The sequence below is a fragment of the Engystomops pustulosus genome, chromosome 6, assembly GCF_040894005.1.
Source record: "Engystomops pustulosus chromosome 6, aEngPut4.maternal, whole genome shotgun sequence".
NCBI classification, from domain to species: domain Eukaryota; kingdom Metazoa; phylum Chordata; class Amphibia; order Anura; family Leptodactylidae; genus Engystomops; species Engystomops pustulosus.
Window position 1 is genome coordinate 135,567,273 of NC_092416.1, and position 18,360 is coordinate 135,585,632.

At 38.7% G+C, this 18,360-nt stretch overlaps 1 protein-coding gene across 2 annotated transcripts in view; it reads left to right on the top strand.

Annotated features, from left to right (window-relative positions):
• The first annotated feature begins 934 nt into the window (after positions 1–934).
• The window catches only part of KCNH6 (potassium voltage-gated channel subfamily H member 6), a 150,695-nt gene continuing 133,269 nt past the window's right edge, over positions 935–18,360 (top strand). The window contains exon 1 of one of the 2 annotated variants that reach the window (XM_072111176.1): positions 935–1,563. In XM_072111176.1, coding sequence (XP_071967277.1) covers positions 1,488–1,563 — 76 coding nt within the window. In that variant the 5' untranslated portion in view covers positions 935–1,487. The remainder of the gene's footprint in view (positions 1,564–18,360) is intronic. The other variant, XM_072111177.1, reaches the window with a different exon arrangement.

Here is an 18,360-nt window from a genome sequence, read left to right on the forward strand (position 1 = left end):
ATACGTACAGTATGTGAAAAAAACAGACACTTCACGTCCGCATTTTTTGTACCTGAGTAGCAGACTCCTAAGCCCTTACAGTCAGGCAGTAATGACTCTTCTCAAACCATTTTCATATAGAATGTGTCAAGTTTATTGGTTGCAGTGGTAGCATCACTTGTTTATCTTCAGTTCTATAGCACCTAGTCCAGTCCAGTTCTTTAGCTTACAGACCATAACCCTGATGAGATTCTTATCTTTAATATGACACACAAAAAGCAGGTTTCTAGGCACTATAGAACAATAGAATAGAGGATATAACACGCTGCAGCCTCTAAACTTGTCTCATTTCATGTGAAAATGAGGTGAGAAGAGTCATATTTACCTTACTTAAGGGGAGATTTTTTTTATAATTAAATGCATGAGATTTCACATAGAATAGGGAATTCTATTCTACCTGAGAGGGGCAAGTAGTTTAGTGTTGTAAAACCTGGTGACGGGTTCCCTTTAACAACACAAGGGCATTATTTATCAAATCGGGGACATTTCCTGAAACAACCAATTATGTTTCCCTTGAAAAATGAGATCATAAATCTAATTTGTTTGCTTTGAACACATTTTCCTCTGAATAAATCCTGCCAAAATGTATTAGAAAGTTGCAGAACTCTATTCTACAATTTATTGACATAAGTCTAGACAATCCTTCTTAATCCTTCAGTTTTTACTATATTGTGCCTCTCTTCTCCCTCATTAACATGTTATCAGCCCTCATCTGATCACATCAGCTTATCTTATTACAGCTGAAATCCCACTTTATAAGGAAGGAAACAGACAAAACAAGCATGGAGCACAGCTGGGAGAGAACACTGCTGTGATGCAGGGATGCTGTGCTCTGTAATGGGATACAATGTGAAATAGTACAATGACTGGAATAGGAAGTCCTAAAGATGATGTAGCCTGATCCTACTGTATCCAGTGGAAGTGTCTCCTATGGACACCGGAGCAGATCTGCCCAGCAACTAAAGAGTGAACAGAAGGGATTTCCTTGCAAACTGTCTTCTAGACACAGAGAATAAGACTTGTCTGTTCATGCAACGTGAGTGTGGATTTAATAGCGAGCGGCCCCACTCCACCCCCAGCCGGGGATTAGTAGCTGCACGCTCAGCACCACACAGAGGACAGCTCCTGCTATCCACAGCGGCACCTGTCATCTCTGACCTCCCAGGAGAAGACGTCAGGGAGTCGGGGCCGGGTTGAAGTTGTCATCAAAACTCACAGTTGTGGCTGTTGACAACTCCTGTTATAGTGTGGAGGCTCCATGCACTGTTATTCCCATCCCTGCACATTCCTAATCCTCCCATCATCGCTGCTTTATGCTTCCACAAAGGGTTAAGATGTTACTGCCATGAAGCTAGAAGATCGGATCCTGAGGTCTCCTTTGGTAAAAGACGCCTAGAGGACTGGGAACTTTCTGCTACATCAACTGAGAGGAGACATCTGATTCCAAGATGCCGGTGAGGAGGGGGCATGTGGCCCCCCAGAATACCTACCTGGACACCATCATCAGGAAGTTTGAAGGACAGAGTAAGTACTTGTCAGAAGTCCTCATCTACAGTAAGGAATGAAAGGGAGACAATAGTAGAGTCACACAGTACACAACACAGCAGACAGATGCTACATTATGCCCAGGCTCTAGTTAAATGCCCATTTCACCAGGCTATTACTGTATGCCCAGGCATGATAGACTTCAGCAGAGATTGTACTCAGATGTCTGACACAGCCCTAGTGAGATCAGGCAAGTGTCCTGGCCTGAGGCAGTAAACACAGCCATCCTCATGGTGCTAAAGATCCCATGTCACTGTGAGAGGTAATATCTGCCCATATCATTCACAGGACAGTACAGGACAGTAGTAAATTCACATTCTACTGGTTATCTTACCATCACAATCTTATACCACATCTGTTTATTCCAGGCCAAATGTATAATTCTTAATAATTACATTAATAAAACGATTACCAGCTTATTGATGGAAACAAAACTCAGATCAAACAAGGCACACAAGCTGTGAAGTTGTTTGATTATAAAGATAGTGGGTACTATGTGGGAGAACCACAGAGGGCAGGGGCAGTTTTGTTTTGGTGGTGGTAAAGATCCATATATACTACCTAATGTGCATATCATCTGCTGGTGGTATGTTCACAAATAATTGCAACAATTGTCGTTACCATTTCCTTTTAAGCAGTGTGTTTATCTCAATGTTCTTACGTAACCTGGATCGGAGAGATGTGGAACACATGGACATAATCATTGTGGCCTAATATGGGTAATATCTGATTTTGTACAATAGTTCGAATTACGCTAAAAAGTTCAGTGTCACATTCCTATTTATAAAATGATATCTACAATATGGCGGTTTTCTATCACATTCCAGTTTCGACAATGATTTACTATATTGTGCACTACTGTATCAAATATAGTGATGACACCTGAAGACAGGTTAGGCTTGTAATGTAGATTGCATTATTGGTGGTCCCCTACTTAAGTACACCCTACTTACAGACGACCGCTAGTTACAGATGGTCCTCTCTGCCTACTGTGACCTCTGGTGAAGCTCTCTGGATGCTTTACTATAGTCTCAGACTTCAATGATCAGCTGTAAGGTGTCTGTAATGAAGTTTTATTGATAATCTTTGTTACAATGACAGTACAAAATTTTGGAAAACCAATTGTCTTAGAGACATAAAAAAAAAATTGTCTGGAGCTACAAATATAAAATATACCAGTTCTGACATACAAATTCAACTTAAGTACAAACCTATAGAACCTATCTTCTACTGCCTGTAATTGTCTAATTTGTACTTGATTGTACAATGATAGGGTGGACATGATAAATCTGTATCTCCATTCAACCAAATCTACTATGATAAAATAGAATCTATGAATCGACTACTTCCAATAACATACAGCAATGGCATATCAATGTCTGACCAGTGTAGACCTAATTGTGAACCTTTTTCCAAAGCACTGAACAAAAAAACTCTTTACTCCTATGGTGTCTTTCGGACACAGCACCAATATAACCAGAAACTAGGTATATAACACTGAAAAGGGCAGCGAGCTGGAACCATTTCATAGAGAAAATTTCAACGAGTAAACTATACATTGTTTGTCTATGGCTTGTTACTTGTACATATTTTTGTTGGATAAACCACCTTGTTACTAAGATTGTATCATTAGACCTCTTGGTGCTACTATATTGATGTAGTCTAATATAAGAATACCAAGCTCTTTCAGTCACAGTGAATGGATCAATGGTAACATATACACACTACAGCTTCATTTACCCAATATACTTAGGGCACCCAATATGAATGTCCTATCCTTGGAATAACTATCAATGTGTCACCAGTTGGGATCAACCACCAATGAAAAACAGGTTGAAAACAAGTGGTACTTACCGGAGAACCTAGACACTTTAATCAGAATTTGATGTGTCTATTGGTGTAAATTGAGATGAAATTTGAGACGGAAATCCACAAAAGAGCAGAAAATTACAACCCTTAGTATGTCAATATTCTTGCAGATATTTGTTTTACAGGTACAATCTTATCTACTTTGATGCTACTGTAATATACAGTATTGCCATTAACTTTTGTTCTATTCAACTAGCACTGACTGGTACTGTAGTTCTAAATTTAGGCTACTCAAAGATCAGATCGACCCTCTCCCTCAATCACACAAATACTACTTATAGAAACTTATAGGAATTGTTGTGTATCCAGAATGTCTTTTTATTATTCTGGTGCAATCTCAGCAGGAAGCTGAGACATTACTAGAAACACTAAATAATCACATCAAATTGACCTGTTCTTAATCAAAAAATCTATAATGAGGTAAGTATAATGAGATCACTATGAGGCAGAGTTAGCACATTAAGACAATCGAATGGGGGCATTTATTATGGATTTTTTTTCCCCTTGCTGTGCATTTTGCGCCTTATTTATGAAGTATTGACGCCACAATATTGTATTCGTTGCATTGTGTGACACTCACGACTTGCTCTTTTTTAGAAGCAAAATTGTGGCGCCACTGGTGAATCTGACACTTTTCTGGCGCTTCTTTTTTTATGACTCATTTTGTGGCGCCACAATTTTTGGCGCACAATTACAGCAGTTAAAAACTGGGTTAGGGAGTTCTCATTTTACCTCAATCAATGGGGAGAAAGTTCTATACCTTGTTGTTCATGCACCAAATCATTAATCTTTGGCACCAAAACTTACATCCCACTGAAAATTATAGCACCATTTCAGCGCCACCTTGCGACAAAATGGATAAATGCCCCCCGATGGGTTGTTGAGTGTAGCTAGTGAATCAGCATTCTCACAAACGAGCTGAAAATACCAACCATAACAACACGTCATGTTAAAGGGTTAAGTAATCTTCAATGATTCCGTTCTAATAGAGAGACTGAAGATTTATGAATACCTGGTGATACATGGGAGAGCAAATTCGGCCTAAAATATCCCATCAGCTTTCAGCAAGAGTAGATTGTGCCCCTAAGCGACCATTACACTAGTATTACTAATGTCAGGCACAATGTACCACGGTAACAGTAATAGAAGAAAGAAAGGGCACTGGGATTGTCTGGAGGATTCTCGCTTTCTTCTACAGTTTATTCACAGTATGTTTCTTTTTAATGGGTATAAAGACAATGGCAGAACTGCATTATATGCCATAAAACATGTGGATTTCAGTAGGTTACAATGGTTTAAGGGGATAATCCCAATATCTTTGTGTTCAATAGCAGCTATTCTCCAATTATCAAGCTTGCTGTAGGCCAGTTTTAAGCTTTATGCACCCCCCCCCCCTCCCCCAAATTAGATCTTCCACATGTCATATACAAATGTGCAGCTTACAAAGGAATCCACTGAGGCACAAATATGTATTCCTAATAGCTGGGACATTCGTGCATCACAGTAAAATAGTCCTTTCAACTCCATAGATATGGATGATGTTTAGAATCCACAAACAGACTTAAGGCCAATTCAATGTTCCAGTAAGACTGGGAAACTATGGGCCAATTATTTTGTATTTTATGAGTATGGAGCGACAGAGATAATAAATTTACCTTGTTCCACTAGGAGGTAAGCCACCGCCAGAATTAAATCACTTCATTCACCCTGTTAGGAAAGCGCTTGTACAATCAGCTAACAGAGCATGCATAGGTGTAGGGGAGATGAGAGGAATAACTATATATTAGTCAAATGGTGAGCGGCTAAAGGTTTATGGCCATCCTATGACACACTTTTTGTGCATTCATGTAGTAAATGAGTCAATCTACAAGATGGAGGATTTAATGGCCAAAAACCAGTTTTATTTCAGAAATGATAGGGAACAGGACATAGCCGAATACCCTGAATACCATACCTTGGGTATGTCCAGAACATGGCTGCCATCTTAAAATCTGCCATAGTGGATTGAGGGCTGGTTTTTCCAATGTGAATGTGGTCATATCGGAGAAAATCATAATGGTCTCAGAAATCAATTGCTGCCAAATCTCTTGTGGTTCAAAAGTTACCTACACAGAAATTTACCACAAAAATCCTTGAGATGCACAGCTATTGGACATGTTTGTCCCTGGTGCTGAACACAAAGCTGAAGCTGGATCCAACCATAATGAACCTGCATGAAAATCTCTGTGTTGATAACTATTAGGCCCCTTCCACGCTAGCGTTTTTCACGCGCGAGTTCTGCGCGTGCTTTTGACGCACAGAACTTGCATTGCACTCTGTCCCATTGTTTCCAATGGGTCTTTCCTCATTTGCGTTGTTTTTCATGCGCGTGCTTGCGTTTGATTTGACGCACGTCAAAGTCGCAGCATGCTCTATTTTTGCGTTTCACGCACGTTTTTCCCGCCCCATTCAAGTCTATGGAGACGCATCAAAAATGCATTGCACTCGCAAGCATTGCAAGTGCAATGCGAGTGCAGTGCGTTTTAAATGGATGGGTTGCTAGGTGACATGAATAATTCCCCTGCTCGAGATCGAGCATTTAATTAAAAAAACACAGTGAAGAACAGTGAAGAATAGAATAAAAACAGTGAACACAGGATCATTTAAGTGAAAACACAGTGCAGAACACAGTGAAGAATAGATTACAGATGTTCGGCACATCTGCTTACTTGTCGGGAGATACGCGCGGAATGGTGCGAACAAAATAGCATGTGAAGAATAATATATATGTGTGTAAAGAACACATTGCAGATGTTTCCATACATCTGCAATGTGTTCTTCACACATATATATTATTCTTCACATGCTATTTTGTTCGCACCATTCCGCGCGTATCTCCCGACAAGTAAGCAGATGTGCCGAACATCTGTAATCTATTCTTCACTGTGTTCTTTACTGTGTTTTTCACTTAAATGATCCTGTGTTCACTGTGTTCACTGTTTTTATTCTATTCTTCACTGTTCTTCACATCTGCTAACTTGTCAGGAGATAATATACGCGGGCGGAACAGTGAAGAAAAGATTGTAGATGTTTGCATACATCTGCTAACTTATCTGAAGACATTCTTTCTCAATTAAATAAAACATTTTATTCCCGAACCATGGTCCCTTTGAAAAAGTCCCATTGACTTAAAAAACGCGCGTGAAAAACGCACCGAAAACGCAAAAAAACGCAAACAACACCAAGGAAAAATGGAACAAAAACGCAGCCAAAAACGCCAGTTTTTCACGCATTGCACCCTGACATGAAATGCAACGCTAGTGGGGCCTTAAGCCACAAGACATATTGCAAATCTAAAATAATATGACGTGACCACCTTGCTATTGGAAATGTACTTTTTTTGCTTTGTTTCAAATGTGTCCTGGGACTTCTAACTCAGTAGACACGGGTAAAGCTATGCATCTGAGTCCTAAATATCTGCATGCAGCATATGTAAGAGACATTTAAAGAGAGAAAGATGTAAATGTAGATCACAAATTTAATAACATTGTGTAATTTCAAACAACTGCTTCTAAAGCCGGAAGGATTCTTTACTGTACAAGCTGTGGTGTTGGGGAATAGACTATGGGGTACATACTGTTTATCATTTTAATAAAAGATTAGGGGATTCCTCAAAAGAAAACAATTCTGTAAATGTAAAAAATTTATTAATAATGTGGTTACATTCCAATCACTCGTATTTTAGGAAGAATTTTTATCAGGGTGGTCGATGTTTTTTGTTTTGGCCCCCTTCATTGTATGTTTTCCTTCCATTCTTGTCCTCTTAAATTTCCAGGTTGAACTTGATGGATCTTTCCTCATGTATATTATGTTAATTCTTGATTCATTTTTATTTCTATGAACCGTCGGAATTCTATAGAACTTTGAATTTCAATGGGTCTCTATTTTTCTATTTTTTATCCACATTATTAGCGTTCTACCCTCCATTACCAAGTCATTTAAACACAATAATTTATTGTACATTATGTCCCTTCATATATTGTCTCTGTTTTGTGAATCTGTGGCTGATAATTAAACTCCACAAATTAAAGCGATGGCAGAAGAATCCCATTTAGTTGAGAACATCAAGCTCCGCCAAGCACTACCTTGCATCTCCCTGTGGTGCCCTGGGGCACACAGTCTTGTCTGGACACCTCACAAATTATTCAGCAAGTTTGGGTGAGATGCTTTTGGTTAGCTGTCGCTGTGAGAATCAGAAGATATGCAGAAAAGGAACTGATTTATTGGAGTTGTCCTTGTCGACAGTAAGATTGATTCTGTGTACTAGAGTTCATATAAAAAGAAGGGCGCGTGAGTTATGATGACGTGAATGTGGTTGGGGAAGGAATTTACAGAGATAAAAATATTACTGGTATTAAAGCTAGCTTGGTACAAGGTATTATATAGTATTATCTGCACGCGAACACTCACTCATTCATCATGACGTCCATACTTCACATCAGTCATTCTATCCATTCATATTGATGCCTGCCGGGATGGCTCTGTATTGTGTGCGAAAAGAAGACTACTTATTGTCCAACCTCTACACCATCTGTATCTTATTTAGTAAATACATATATAATTCAGTCAACACCCATTTTTAAGCAGCAACTCTTCTTGATACAGCATACAATAGATCACCATTGTGAGTTAGAAAACATTAGAACCCATTACTGATTTCCATAGGGTTACAAAGTTTACAAACTCTTAACTTGAATAAAAATAATGAATAAAACAAATAAGCGGATAACAGATATGAAAATACAGATAAAGTGTGACCTTGTACAGAAAACCAAAAGAACTGCTTGATGCTCTATATCACACAGGGGAATCTTCAGTTTAATTTTGGTTAAATATGGCACACCACAAAATAAAATGGGGCCATCCAAGCCTTGTGCCCAAAAGTGTAGCTCATCCTGGCACAAGTAAGAGACATTACAGAATATGTAGTACCGCACTGTACTGTAGAGAAGTGATTCCTGACATATCCCACTGTATGCTTATATACATTGCCCAGTGACTCCTCCTCATCCCTAAATGGGGAGGAGTGAATAACAGCAGAAGCCAGTGATTGGCTGCTGCCCATGAATAGGGTGTTTCCCCACTGTCCTTATATGGACAGTCACATCACCGGTGTCCTGTCCATCACCGGTGAAACGACCGTTCAGCGAGGCTAGAGGAGGGATGCAATGCATTGCATCCGCTCCCAATAGGCTTTTTATGCCCCTACTGACTTTATACTTCACTCAGCAGTAGGCAGCAGAATTACACGGTATACTTTATATACTGTTCAGATGGAGGGAAGAACTGTCTGTCAATAGGTACGCTTATTGAACCCATGAAAAGCCCATGCTAGTTGGCCAGATCTTTTAGCCACTTACTCAAGCCAAAGATATTAAGCCACTGTGGCAAAAGTCTCAACTGTACTGAAAACCTCTAAAACCTGTCATCACTATTTTTCTCATAATAAGTTTATATGTGAACGATAATATTCTAGTTTCTTGCATGTATCACCTTTGCCTAGTGGTGGCTGTAAGTTAATACGCTATATGTCATGTATTAATGGGATTCTTCAGAATTTAGTATGTTCTGGCTACCAGAAGTGGAGACAGGTACATGAGTAGATTTTTTTCAGTCTCAGCTACTTCTTTGAAACTCATCCAGGGAAAACAACAATAATGTGTTTTTTTTTCATGTCTTCAATGGGAGTTTTTCTTGGATCCAAATGCCTCATGAAAACAGTCAGTGGAAAGAAAAACAGATATATAAATACTAGAAGGGACTATGGTGGACATTTATCAGGACTTGTATTCCAGTTTTTCCCTTTATGCCACCTCCATGCCGAGTGGGTGTAGATGGGTATTTAGAGGGGCAAGCCAGCAGCAGAGTAGGCCAACATGGGGCATTACTCTTCTGCCTGCACACTTGCACACACCTGAACGGTTGCTGGTCGTAGTGCAAATCTACTTCAGAAAGGGCCTGGCATAGAATTGTGCGCCAGTGCAGCCACCCCACCAAATACATCGGGAGTCTGGAGCTTCCTGACGTATCTGGCTCCTCAAGAGCATTGAGAGTTCATCATTCACTGGCACATAATGCACAAACTTCCTCAGTAAATCTTTTGCCAGTCTCTGGCTTCCAGGAGGGACTTTGCAGCTTTTACATAATAGTATCACACAGTAGCACCAAAAGAAGGTACATAACATTTCTAAATAGCACATTAAAGTCTCAACAAGAAAGTCTTAACAGATGAGACAAGAAAGTATATTGGAACAAGATGAAATCACATGTAAAGTCCATTTAAGGATAGACAATGCTTCTGGCCATCCTGCATCTGTTTGCCATGAAGATGAAATGTTCAGGTTACATGTTTTCTTCTAAATACAAACTCATTGCTTCACCTTTACACTAGAACATTTAGATTTTAATTTTGAGGGATTCCCAGGGATCAGTGGAGAAGTTAAGAAAATAATTACTGAGGTGGAAGCATTAGTTTGATAAAAAAGTCGAAGGACATCAAGAAGTGTCATCAATTAAAGGGGATCTGTCACCATGATTAACCTACTCGAACTAACTGCTATCTTACATAGGGCTATGCCCCTTTGTTTTGTATTTCAGCTGCTTCTTACGTGCTAAGAGTTCACTTTAAAAATATGCAAATTTGTCTGAAGTGTTTTGGGGTGTTAGCAGTGCACCTCAGAGCCTAATTTGAACATTTCTAAAGTGATGTTTTGGCATTTAAACAGCAGCTAGAGAATTTAAAAAAAGTTATGAATATCAGGTTTTGGCAGTTAGTTTAGGTGGGTAAATTATGACTATGTATTATCTTTAAAGAATTTAAGACTCCATATTTTTCGGACTATAAGGCACACCGGATTATAAGGCGCACCATCAATCAATGCCTGCTAGGTTCATATATAAGGTGTACCAGATTATAAAGCGCACCTGGTTATAAGGATGAATGACCAGGAGGTGGCAGACCTGTGCACAGTTCAAGGCAGCTGTTGTCTGTAAGTATGGTTCATATATAAGACGCACTGGACTATAAGGCGCACCTTTGATTTCTGAGAAAATCAAAGGACTTTTTGTGCGCCTTATAGTCAGAAAAATACGGTAATACAGAGGAAGATAAGGATGAGGAAATGTTTAGGGAACCATAAGTGTGGACATTAGAGACATTTGCCAAAGTTTCTGGAATTTCACATACTCAAATACCTCTGCAGTATAACTTGGAATTAATTCACAAAATCTGTAAATCAGGCTTTATGTAGGAAGTGCACATTTTTCAAATGTTACAAAATCCATATCTAGCTGATAGTAGTTTTCTTTAATAGAAAATATTCTGCCCCTTTTTATAGATGAAAAGCAAAAATTCTGTCTTCAGAGGAAGTATGACCATTAGTGTCCTCCCAGGGTCAGCTATCGTGATCTGACATTAATCTTGAAGATTAAACTAGGTTGACGGCAAACCCAAGGTTACACATGCGTTTTTTGGGTAGTGTGTTCATTTGTATGTGTTGCCTTGGTCCAAACATATGTGGAGGAAAACACTACCGCAAATATGATGTTTGTCAAGACTCTGTATAATAGAACAGGGGTGTCTGTGTCCCCTTTAGAAAAGTTGTCCCATGCAGGCCCTTCTGATAAATCTTAGTGCTTACTATATTCAAATTTTTAAGTGGACCATAGAAAAACTTAAAAACTTTTTCAGAAGATACCCATATGGTGTTTCCCAGACACTAAAGTCACAGGTGATGATTACCAAGTTGCTTATGATAAGGGTTATGAAAATGTAGAATTAGGTGCTTGAAAATGGCCTGTATGTCAGGCAAGGTATAGTTGATATTTAACCTTCATTGATGGGCGGGCTTGGCAAACAGGAGATAGGAAGCAAGTTGCCAGGCAGTAAACCTCTGCTGCTGGAGGCTCGGGGGCAGGTATTGGGTGTTTTCTGCCCATTTGCTTAATGGTGTACAATGTAGATGAGCATTGTAGCTGAAGCTGAAGCTTTGACAAATTCTTCAAAAGATTCCAAATCAGTTCGAACAAGTGTTGCTTCAATTGTCCTGGAAATTGATATAAAACTTCCTCTAGTCTTCTAAAACACACATTTTTTTAAATAATAAAGTCATATCCTGTTTTGCTAATTTTCTACCATTTTTTGTTCATTAGGGTGAGCATTAGGGCCAGGGTCAAGGTTAGGGTTAGCTTTAGGGTTAGCATTAAAGCTAATGCTGACCATAATGCTAACCCTAATGAAAAGAATTGTAGAAAATTAACAAAACAAGATTTGACCTTTTAAAAAAATGAATGTTTTAGAATACTATACAAGGTTATTTACCAATCTCCGGGGCAACTGGAGAAACATTGGTTCATCTAAAGCAAATCAGAAAAAAATTTGTATTACTGTAGCTTAGGTGAAATTCATCAGATCCATAACAAATTTACTCATCTCTAGTGTCCAACTTGTTGCTCTACCACAATTTTAAAAACTACAACTACTACATAAATGGGAAAATCTTCCCTTTAGTGCATATAAACTAATTGTATAAAACTGATATCTAAATTACAGTAGATGCAATTAAAAAAACTCAATACTGCAATTCTTACACATTGTGGAAAGTGTTAGAAATGTAGCAGCACTCAGTAGTTTGTTGCAGCTCCAAGTCAATATCTAGAATATAAAATGAAGGTAAACAATTACTGCAGCGACCACGGCAATCTGTGGTGTCCGGGGTGGGTCAGATAATCCTTTTCTCTACTTTTAGAGTAATTATATTGCTATATAAATGGATTACAGTAATGAGTTCTGTTGAGCAGGATTGATTTGTTTCTTACCACTTGGGAAAAAATGAACAAAGAATGTATCACTCAGTTGCGCGGTGATAAGGGTGAGCAGGTGCCTGTTGCTGGGTGCGTGACCTTTGTAATAGCTGCTAATAGGTTGCTGAGCTGAGCTCAATGACAGTATATGGTATGCGAATCAGATGGACAAAGGTTAGCTCCAGCTTTATACCAAGTCATAGGTGCTTTTACCTTGGGAAACAAGTACATTTTGGTTCGGACTGCAAAATAGTATCAAATGTAAAGGGGTTTTCCATGTTATTGATATGAATTATTCATTTATAGTATAGTTTATCAGTAACAGATTGATGGTGGTCCGATACCCAACATCCCCTCCAATGAGCTGTTTCCAGCCGTCTAGATATTCTACAGCTAGAAAACACTTTCCTTTTGTTTTGGATAGTAATGTTTCTGCAGGTCATCTTTGTGATTATGTATGCCTTAGCCTACAATACGTGTGCAGTTACCCAAACATCAGCGGGCGAGCACAGCTAAAGTACCGATGGCAACTCAAAAAGACTGCATGGGACACAAACACAACACAGAATAGGACCTATCCTATTTTGTCTGAACCAGTCGGTTGTAGCAAAGGGCTGCTGAAACTATGGCCTTGTACATGAGCCCATAGAACTGAATTGGGACATCTATTACCTGTAGAAAAAATGGTTGACACATGTCTTAATAACATTGTCATGTTTATGGGCTCTTAGGGCAGCACTGTGGCTCAGTGGGTAGCACTACAGCCATGTAGCACTGTGGTCCTGGGTTCAAGTCCCTTCCAGGTCAACATCTGCAAAGAGTTTGTATGTTCTCTCCATGTTTGTGTGGGTTTCCTCTGTGTCCTCCAGTTTCCTCCCACACTCCAAAAGATACTGGTAGGTTGTTTAGATTGTGAACCCCATGGGGACAAGGAATGATTTGGCAAATTCTGTGCAAGGCTGTGTAATCTGTGAGTGCTATATAAATACAGAAATTGTTAGTATTCTTAGGTCTTGGGGCATTAACCGTTCAGTAAGGTTTGTGTAAATTTTTACATTAATATGAGTGAAGGTAATGTGCTAATATTGATAAATTAGTAGTGTAATAAGTAATTAACTTCCTGACACTTACATCCTGTATTCCTTGAGGATTAACATAACCTATAATTGCTCGGGGACTGTATGTTGACCAGAGGTTAGTTTGTGTTTTATGTCATCCATGCATAAATTATACATTTAATTTAATTAAAAATGATTTATCATTTATATTGGAATAAGCCATATTTCTGCCATTAAACCTGCCAGGTGTGAGATCTATTTTAGGTTCAAATGAAGTGCAGGATGGCAGAGATTAGATAAGATGTCACATGCAGAGTGTATGAAACATCATCACCTCCAGTACAATGAGCCGGAAGCATTGGAGATTAGATAACTGGGGCTGGAATTGAGGAGGCCCTCCAGAAAGTTGAGTATAATTTTCCTTTTTTTTTAAACAAATGCTTCCCCCTTTTTCAGGATTTTCAGGCCAAGCCACATAACACAGTATTACTATGGAAAGTCCGCAGCAGAGATCCTGCACAGATTCCTACCAAGGCATAAACCAGCTGCCAACGTTGGGTGTCTGATGCAGCTAAGCTGCAATTCTGTTGCAGTAGGTTGCAGATAATATACAGATAAATTACAAATGAATAAATCCATTTCACTATGATTCTAATGCAAATCACTGTAGGTCAGCCGCTGGTGATACCACCGTGGCCTACCCGCAGCTATTACTGGTGTTCCCAGCCTTACTGGGTATCCTTCATAAGATTTATCCACATTAAGCTGCACACAGTGTTAACAATTAGTCAAGGAGATCTGTGTAACCATACATTTGTGTGTTATTAGTAGCGGCAGGACTGTGAAAAATGTATTTTCATTCCAGGATCTGTTGCAAAGATGTGTGAGATCTCTTCACTATAGCACATCCCCTCCCATCTGATAATTTGCTATAGTATTCAAAAAGAAGCCAGCCAGCTTTTTTATAAAGTGCACCGGATTATTAGGGGCACCATCAATAAATGCCTGCTAAAACGTCTAGGCTCATATATAAAGCGCAGCGGATTATAAAGCGCATCTGATTGTAAGGATGAATGACCAGCAGGTGGCAGACCTTTGCACAGTTCCAGGCAGCTGTTGTCTGGAAGTATGGTTCATATATAAGGTGCACTGGATTATAAGGCGCACCTTTGATTTCTGAGAAAATCAAAGGATTTTTTGTGCGCCTTATAGTCCGAAAAATACAGTATGTTACACAGATCTCCACGGCTATTGCTCCAAAACTGATGATTGATGCCCATTACAGCTGGAAACACACACACAGAATAATGACTGCTGGTTTGATGATAACCTTTCGGGGTCTGGTAACAGGGACCTATCAGTCTCTAAAAAATTGAGTATAGTCAGGATACTTAGAAACTCTGCTCCATCTGTCTTTGTGTCAAATCTTTCTCTTAAATAAGGCACCAGAAATCCCCACAGGGTTTTAAATCACTGCATTATTATGGTGCACAATAGAAAATTTTGTAAAATAACAATTTTTCTGCTACTTATTTATAGTTACAGAGTTTATATTGGGTGCTATCAAAATAATGCAACAAGTGAAAACTTCTCAACCGTTGTGCTACAAGTGACCTATTAATCACTCCCAAAAGAGGTGATCTCCATCACTTCAGCTGTTGCTAGATCACTTAGTAGCTGACCAGGCAGCTGGTAGATGATGACCGGCTAAGCCTCATGGGATATGCTCTTCACAGCAGCTGGAATTCAGAAGATTGCTCAGTGTTTTTCCGGGCCGGAACATGTCCTTGTGTAAATCCCTTTCCTCTGAAAGATGCTATTGGTTAGATTTGTGATGAATTTTCCCATGATTGCAGCATGCCCTAAATTTACCTTTGAATGAATTGCATAACCCAGACCGACAAGCAGGTTGATAATGGCATAATGGCTATGTCACAGTGACATCAGTCACCAGGATAGAGTTATCTGTGTACACCACCGAATATCTAGGATCATCTGGAACAGGAAAATCCTGCAGGGTATCTGTTTGTAATTTGATCTTCTGAATGGGGAGTTAAATCCTCCGCTCCCCCTCCTCCCTCCGCCTCTTATGCAGGCTGTGCAGGTTTAGCAATAGGAGAGAAAGGATTTGTATAAAGAGATAGATACATCAGTGGCGGGCAACGCAATGGCATCCATGTATCTGTTTCAGTATGGGGCATGCATATATTTCTGTCTTGTTGCCCTCTAACTATCAACATAACAGGTAACAAATTACCTATGCTAATGAGGCTTCTAATAATGTAGCCTCCAATAAAGTAACTTCTGATAACGTAGCCTCCAATAATGTATCTTCTGATAACCAAGCCTCCAATAACATAGCTTCTAATAATGTATCCTCCAATAATGATAACATAGCCTCAAATAATTTAGCCTCCAATAATGCAGCCTCTGATAATGTAGCCTCCAATAATGTAGCTTCTGATAATGTAGCCTCCAATAATTTAGCATCAGATAAACAGACTTTATAGCCAAGTGTTGGGCCTTAAACGTTACCATATTCTAGCTCTGTGCTTCCACTTGTCACTGCTTACTAAGATTAATTGTCTTTATGAAAGTTGTGGGTTTGTTATATTTTTAGATTGTGCTTCATGAATCTTATACCTTCCAATTCTCTGACAAGAGGGACAAGATTTGTTTGAGAAATAAAAAACAAAAATTACCTCAAGAAGACCACCCAAGGATCCAGCTGTGGCTTTCATTCCTCCAGGTTCTGCCTTATAACAACTCTACTAAGCTTTTATTATGTTTTCCAAGTTTTCTGAAACTGTCAACATTTTATCATGGAAAACTTGTCCATTTTTTTCTCAGATTATGATGAATGTTTCAGTTTTTAACATTCGTTTTGATACAATGCGGGACAGGACTATAATATAGGCTGTAACTCTGGATATGCATAGTATCATATATAGTTCTTAATAAAGCTGGCGACACCTTGGATTGAATCACTCTACTGACTCTCTGACTGGAGACAAAACACCCAAAAATGGCTGCATATTTCGGCTGTGGTTTCGTATTCCACGTACTTTAAATAACACAGAGTAAATACAAGCCTTGCATCAATCCTATCCAATTTGCTGATACCATAAATTGCAGTGGGTTATCTGCCAGGAAAGTGTTCCGGACCCAAAATGGAATTTAAAGGTAGAAATAATGCTAAAAAACTGTGTCACACACAAACTTCTAGCACCGCCACACTTGTACATGTACATACAGATACTATACACTTTTGATGTTTTTGCCTTCCACCTCAAACATGTGAATAATGCACCGTTAAATTTTTACTATAAGTCTCTCACCTCGTACTCCATTCTGTTACTAAACCAACTAGCTGTAACTCTGCATAATCTCTCTCACTTTCATACATATTAAAACATGGAAAATGAAAAGCAATTAACAAATAAACTACATGTGAGAAAAAAACACAGGCAGCTGGGGCAGATGCTCTCAGAAAACCAGGAGGAACGTGGTTTATAAATAACCTGGAGAAGTGGTTGATATATGCAGATTTCCCATCAGAGTTTTTTTTAATGTTTGCCTTAATTTTATATTCGGCTGAAATTTTATTCTATATTTCACAGTTTGGAAACAACAACTGCTGTAACACTGTTTATGCTGATGAATGCAGTCCCATTCATATCTAACAATCCCGTGTTTTAGCTGCACAAGTTTATAACACTAGAGCCGAATCAGAGAGAACAATTTATGCTGACTTTGTAGTGGAAGTTTCATTATGTACTTAAAGGGAACAGGCCATGTAAATTAACCCACCCAAAATAAATACTTCATTAAAACTATGATTAAAATGCATTATCTTTATCCTTAAACAGTTCCTTTCCATGGGTGCAATGTTACAAAAATCAGTTTGCTGCTGTGTGTAACATTGAGAGAGAGTTCTGTTACATCATTGGGCACTTCATGTCATGTGACCATGATAATGTCATCTAAGGTCCTTTACATGTGCAATAGCTACTCCATGTATGCATCTGATCATATGAAATCACAGCATGCCTCCACGGAGGCATGCAGAGGAGTGGAAGTCCACAGAGGCATGCTGTGATCTGAATACTGAGAAGTGGCATGGGAAAAGGGGAGAAGTAGCTGAGGAGGACATGCCCCTGTGATGCCACGTAATTATAACATAAAGTTGATTTATGGAGATTTATAGGTAACAACTTTAAGCTAAAATTTTTTTACATTTCTTTCAGTTAAAGAGCTGTATCGGTACATTTTCTACAAAAAATGCTTCTTAGTGGAACTATTTTATATTCTATGTAATGTACTATGAAGCTTGAAAAAATATTCAAATGCAGTTGACATAATCTTTATTTTCTTTTTACAGACCCTATATTATAAAAAAAACTGAGATTACATGAAATTAACAACATGACTATAACATCATATAAATAACCTCAAATTAATTACCGTAATCACACATAATTACTGTTACCAAACCCACTCTCATTCAAGAAGGGAAAAAAAACCTAAAAAGCAAAGCAAAAAAATATTCCACATGTTCTGACCCACTTGTCTACCTCCCCACATTTAACATGCCAAATTTTCACATGTCTTTTCATTTTCAGCAGCATGTGGTGTTTTTTCACGTCCCCACTCTCGGAAATTTGTCTCAAAATTAGACTGTTGTAGTTTGCAGTTGACTTTTTGCGCCCCCATTAAGTCGAGTATTGAAACTTGGATTTATGAAGTAAGATCAATTCCTGGAACCCTACCAATATAGAAAAATGTCTCACTCCAAAATTCCTTAATCCTGGGACAAGTACAGATTATATTATTTTTTGAGCTTTGTCTTTCATTTTGTGGTCCAAATGACACTTCCTATGTTTCTTTTGCCCATTACAATCAAAGAGTTGCCAAATTTATATACCATATATACTTGTATATAAGATGAGTTACTCAGCACAAATAATATGCTGCAAAACCCAACTGGGCCCTCTACATACAGATATGG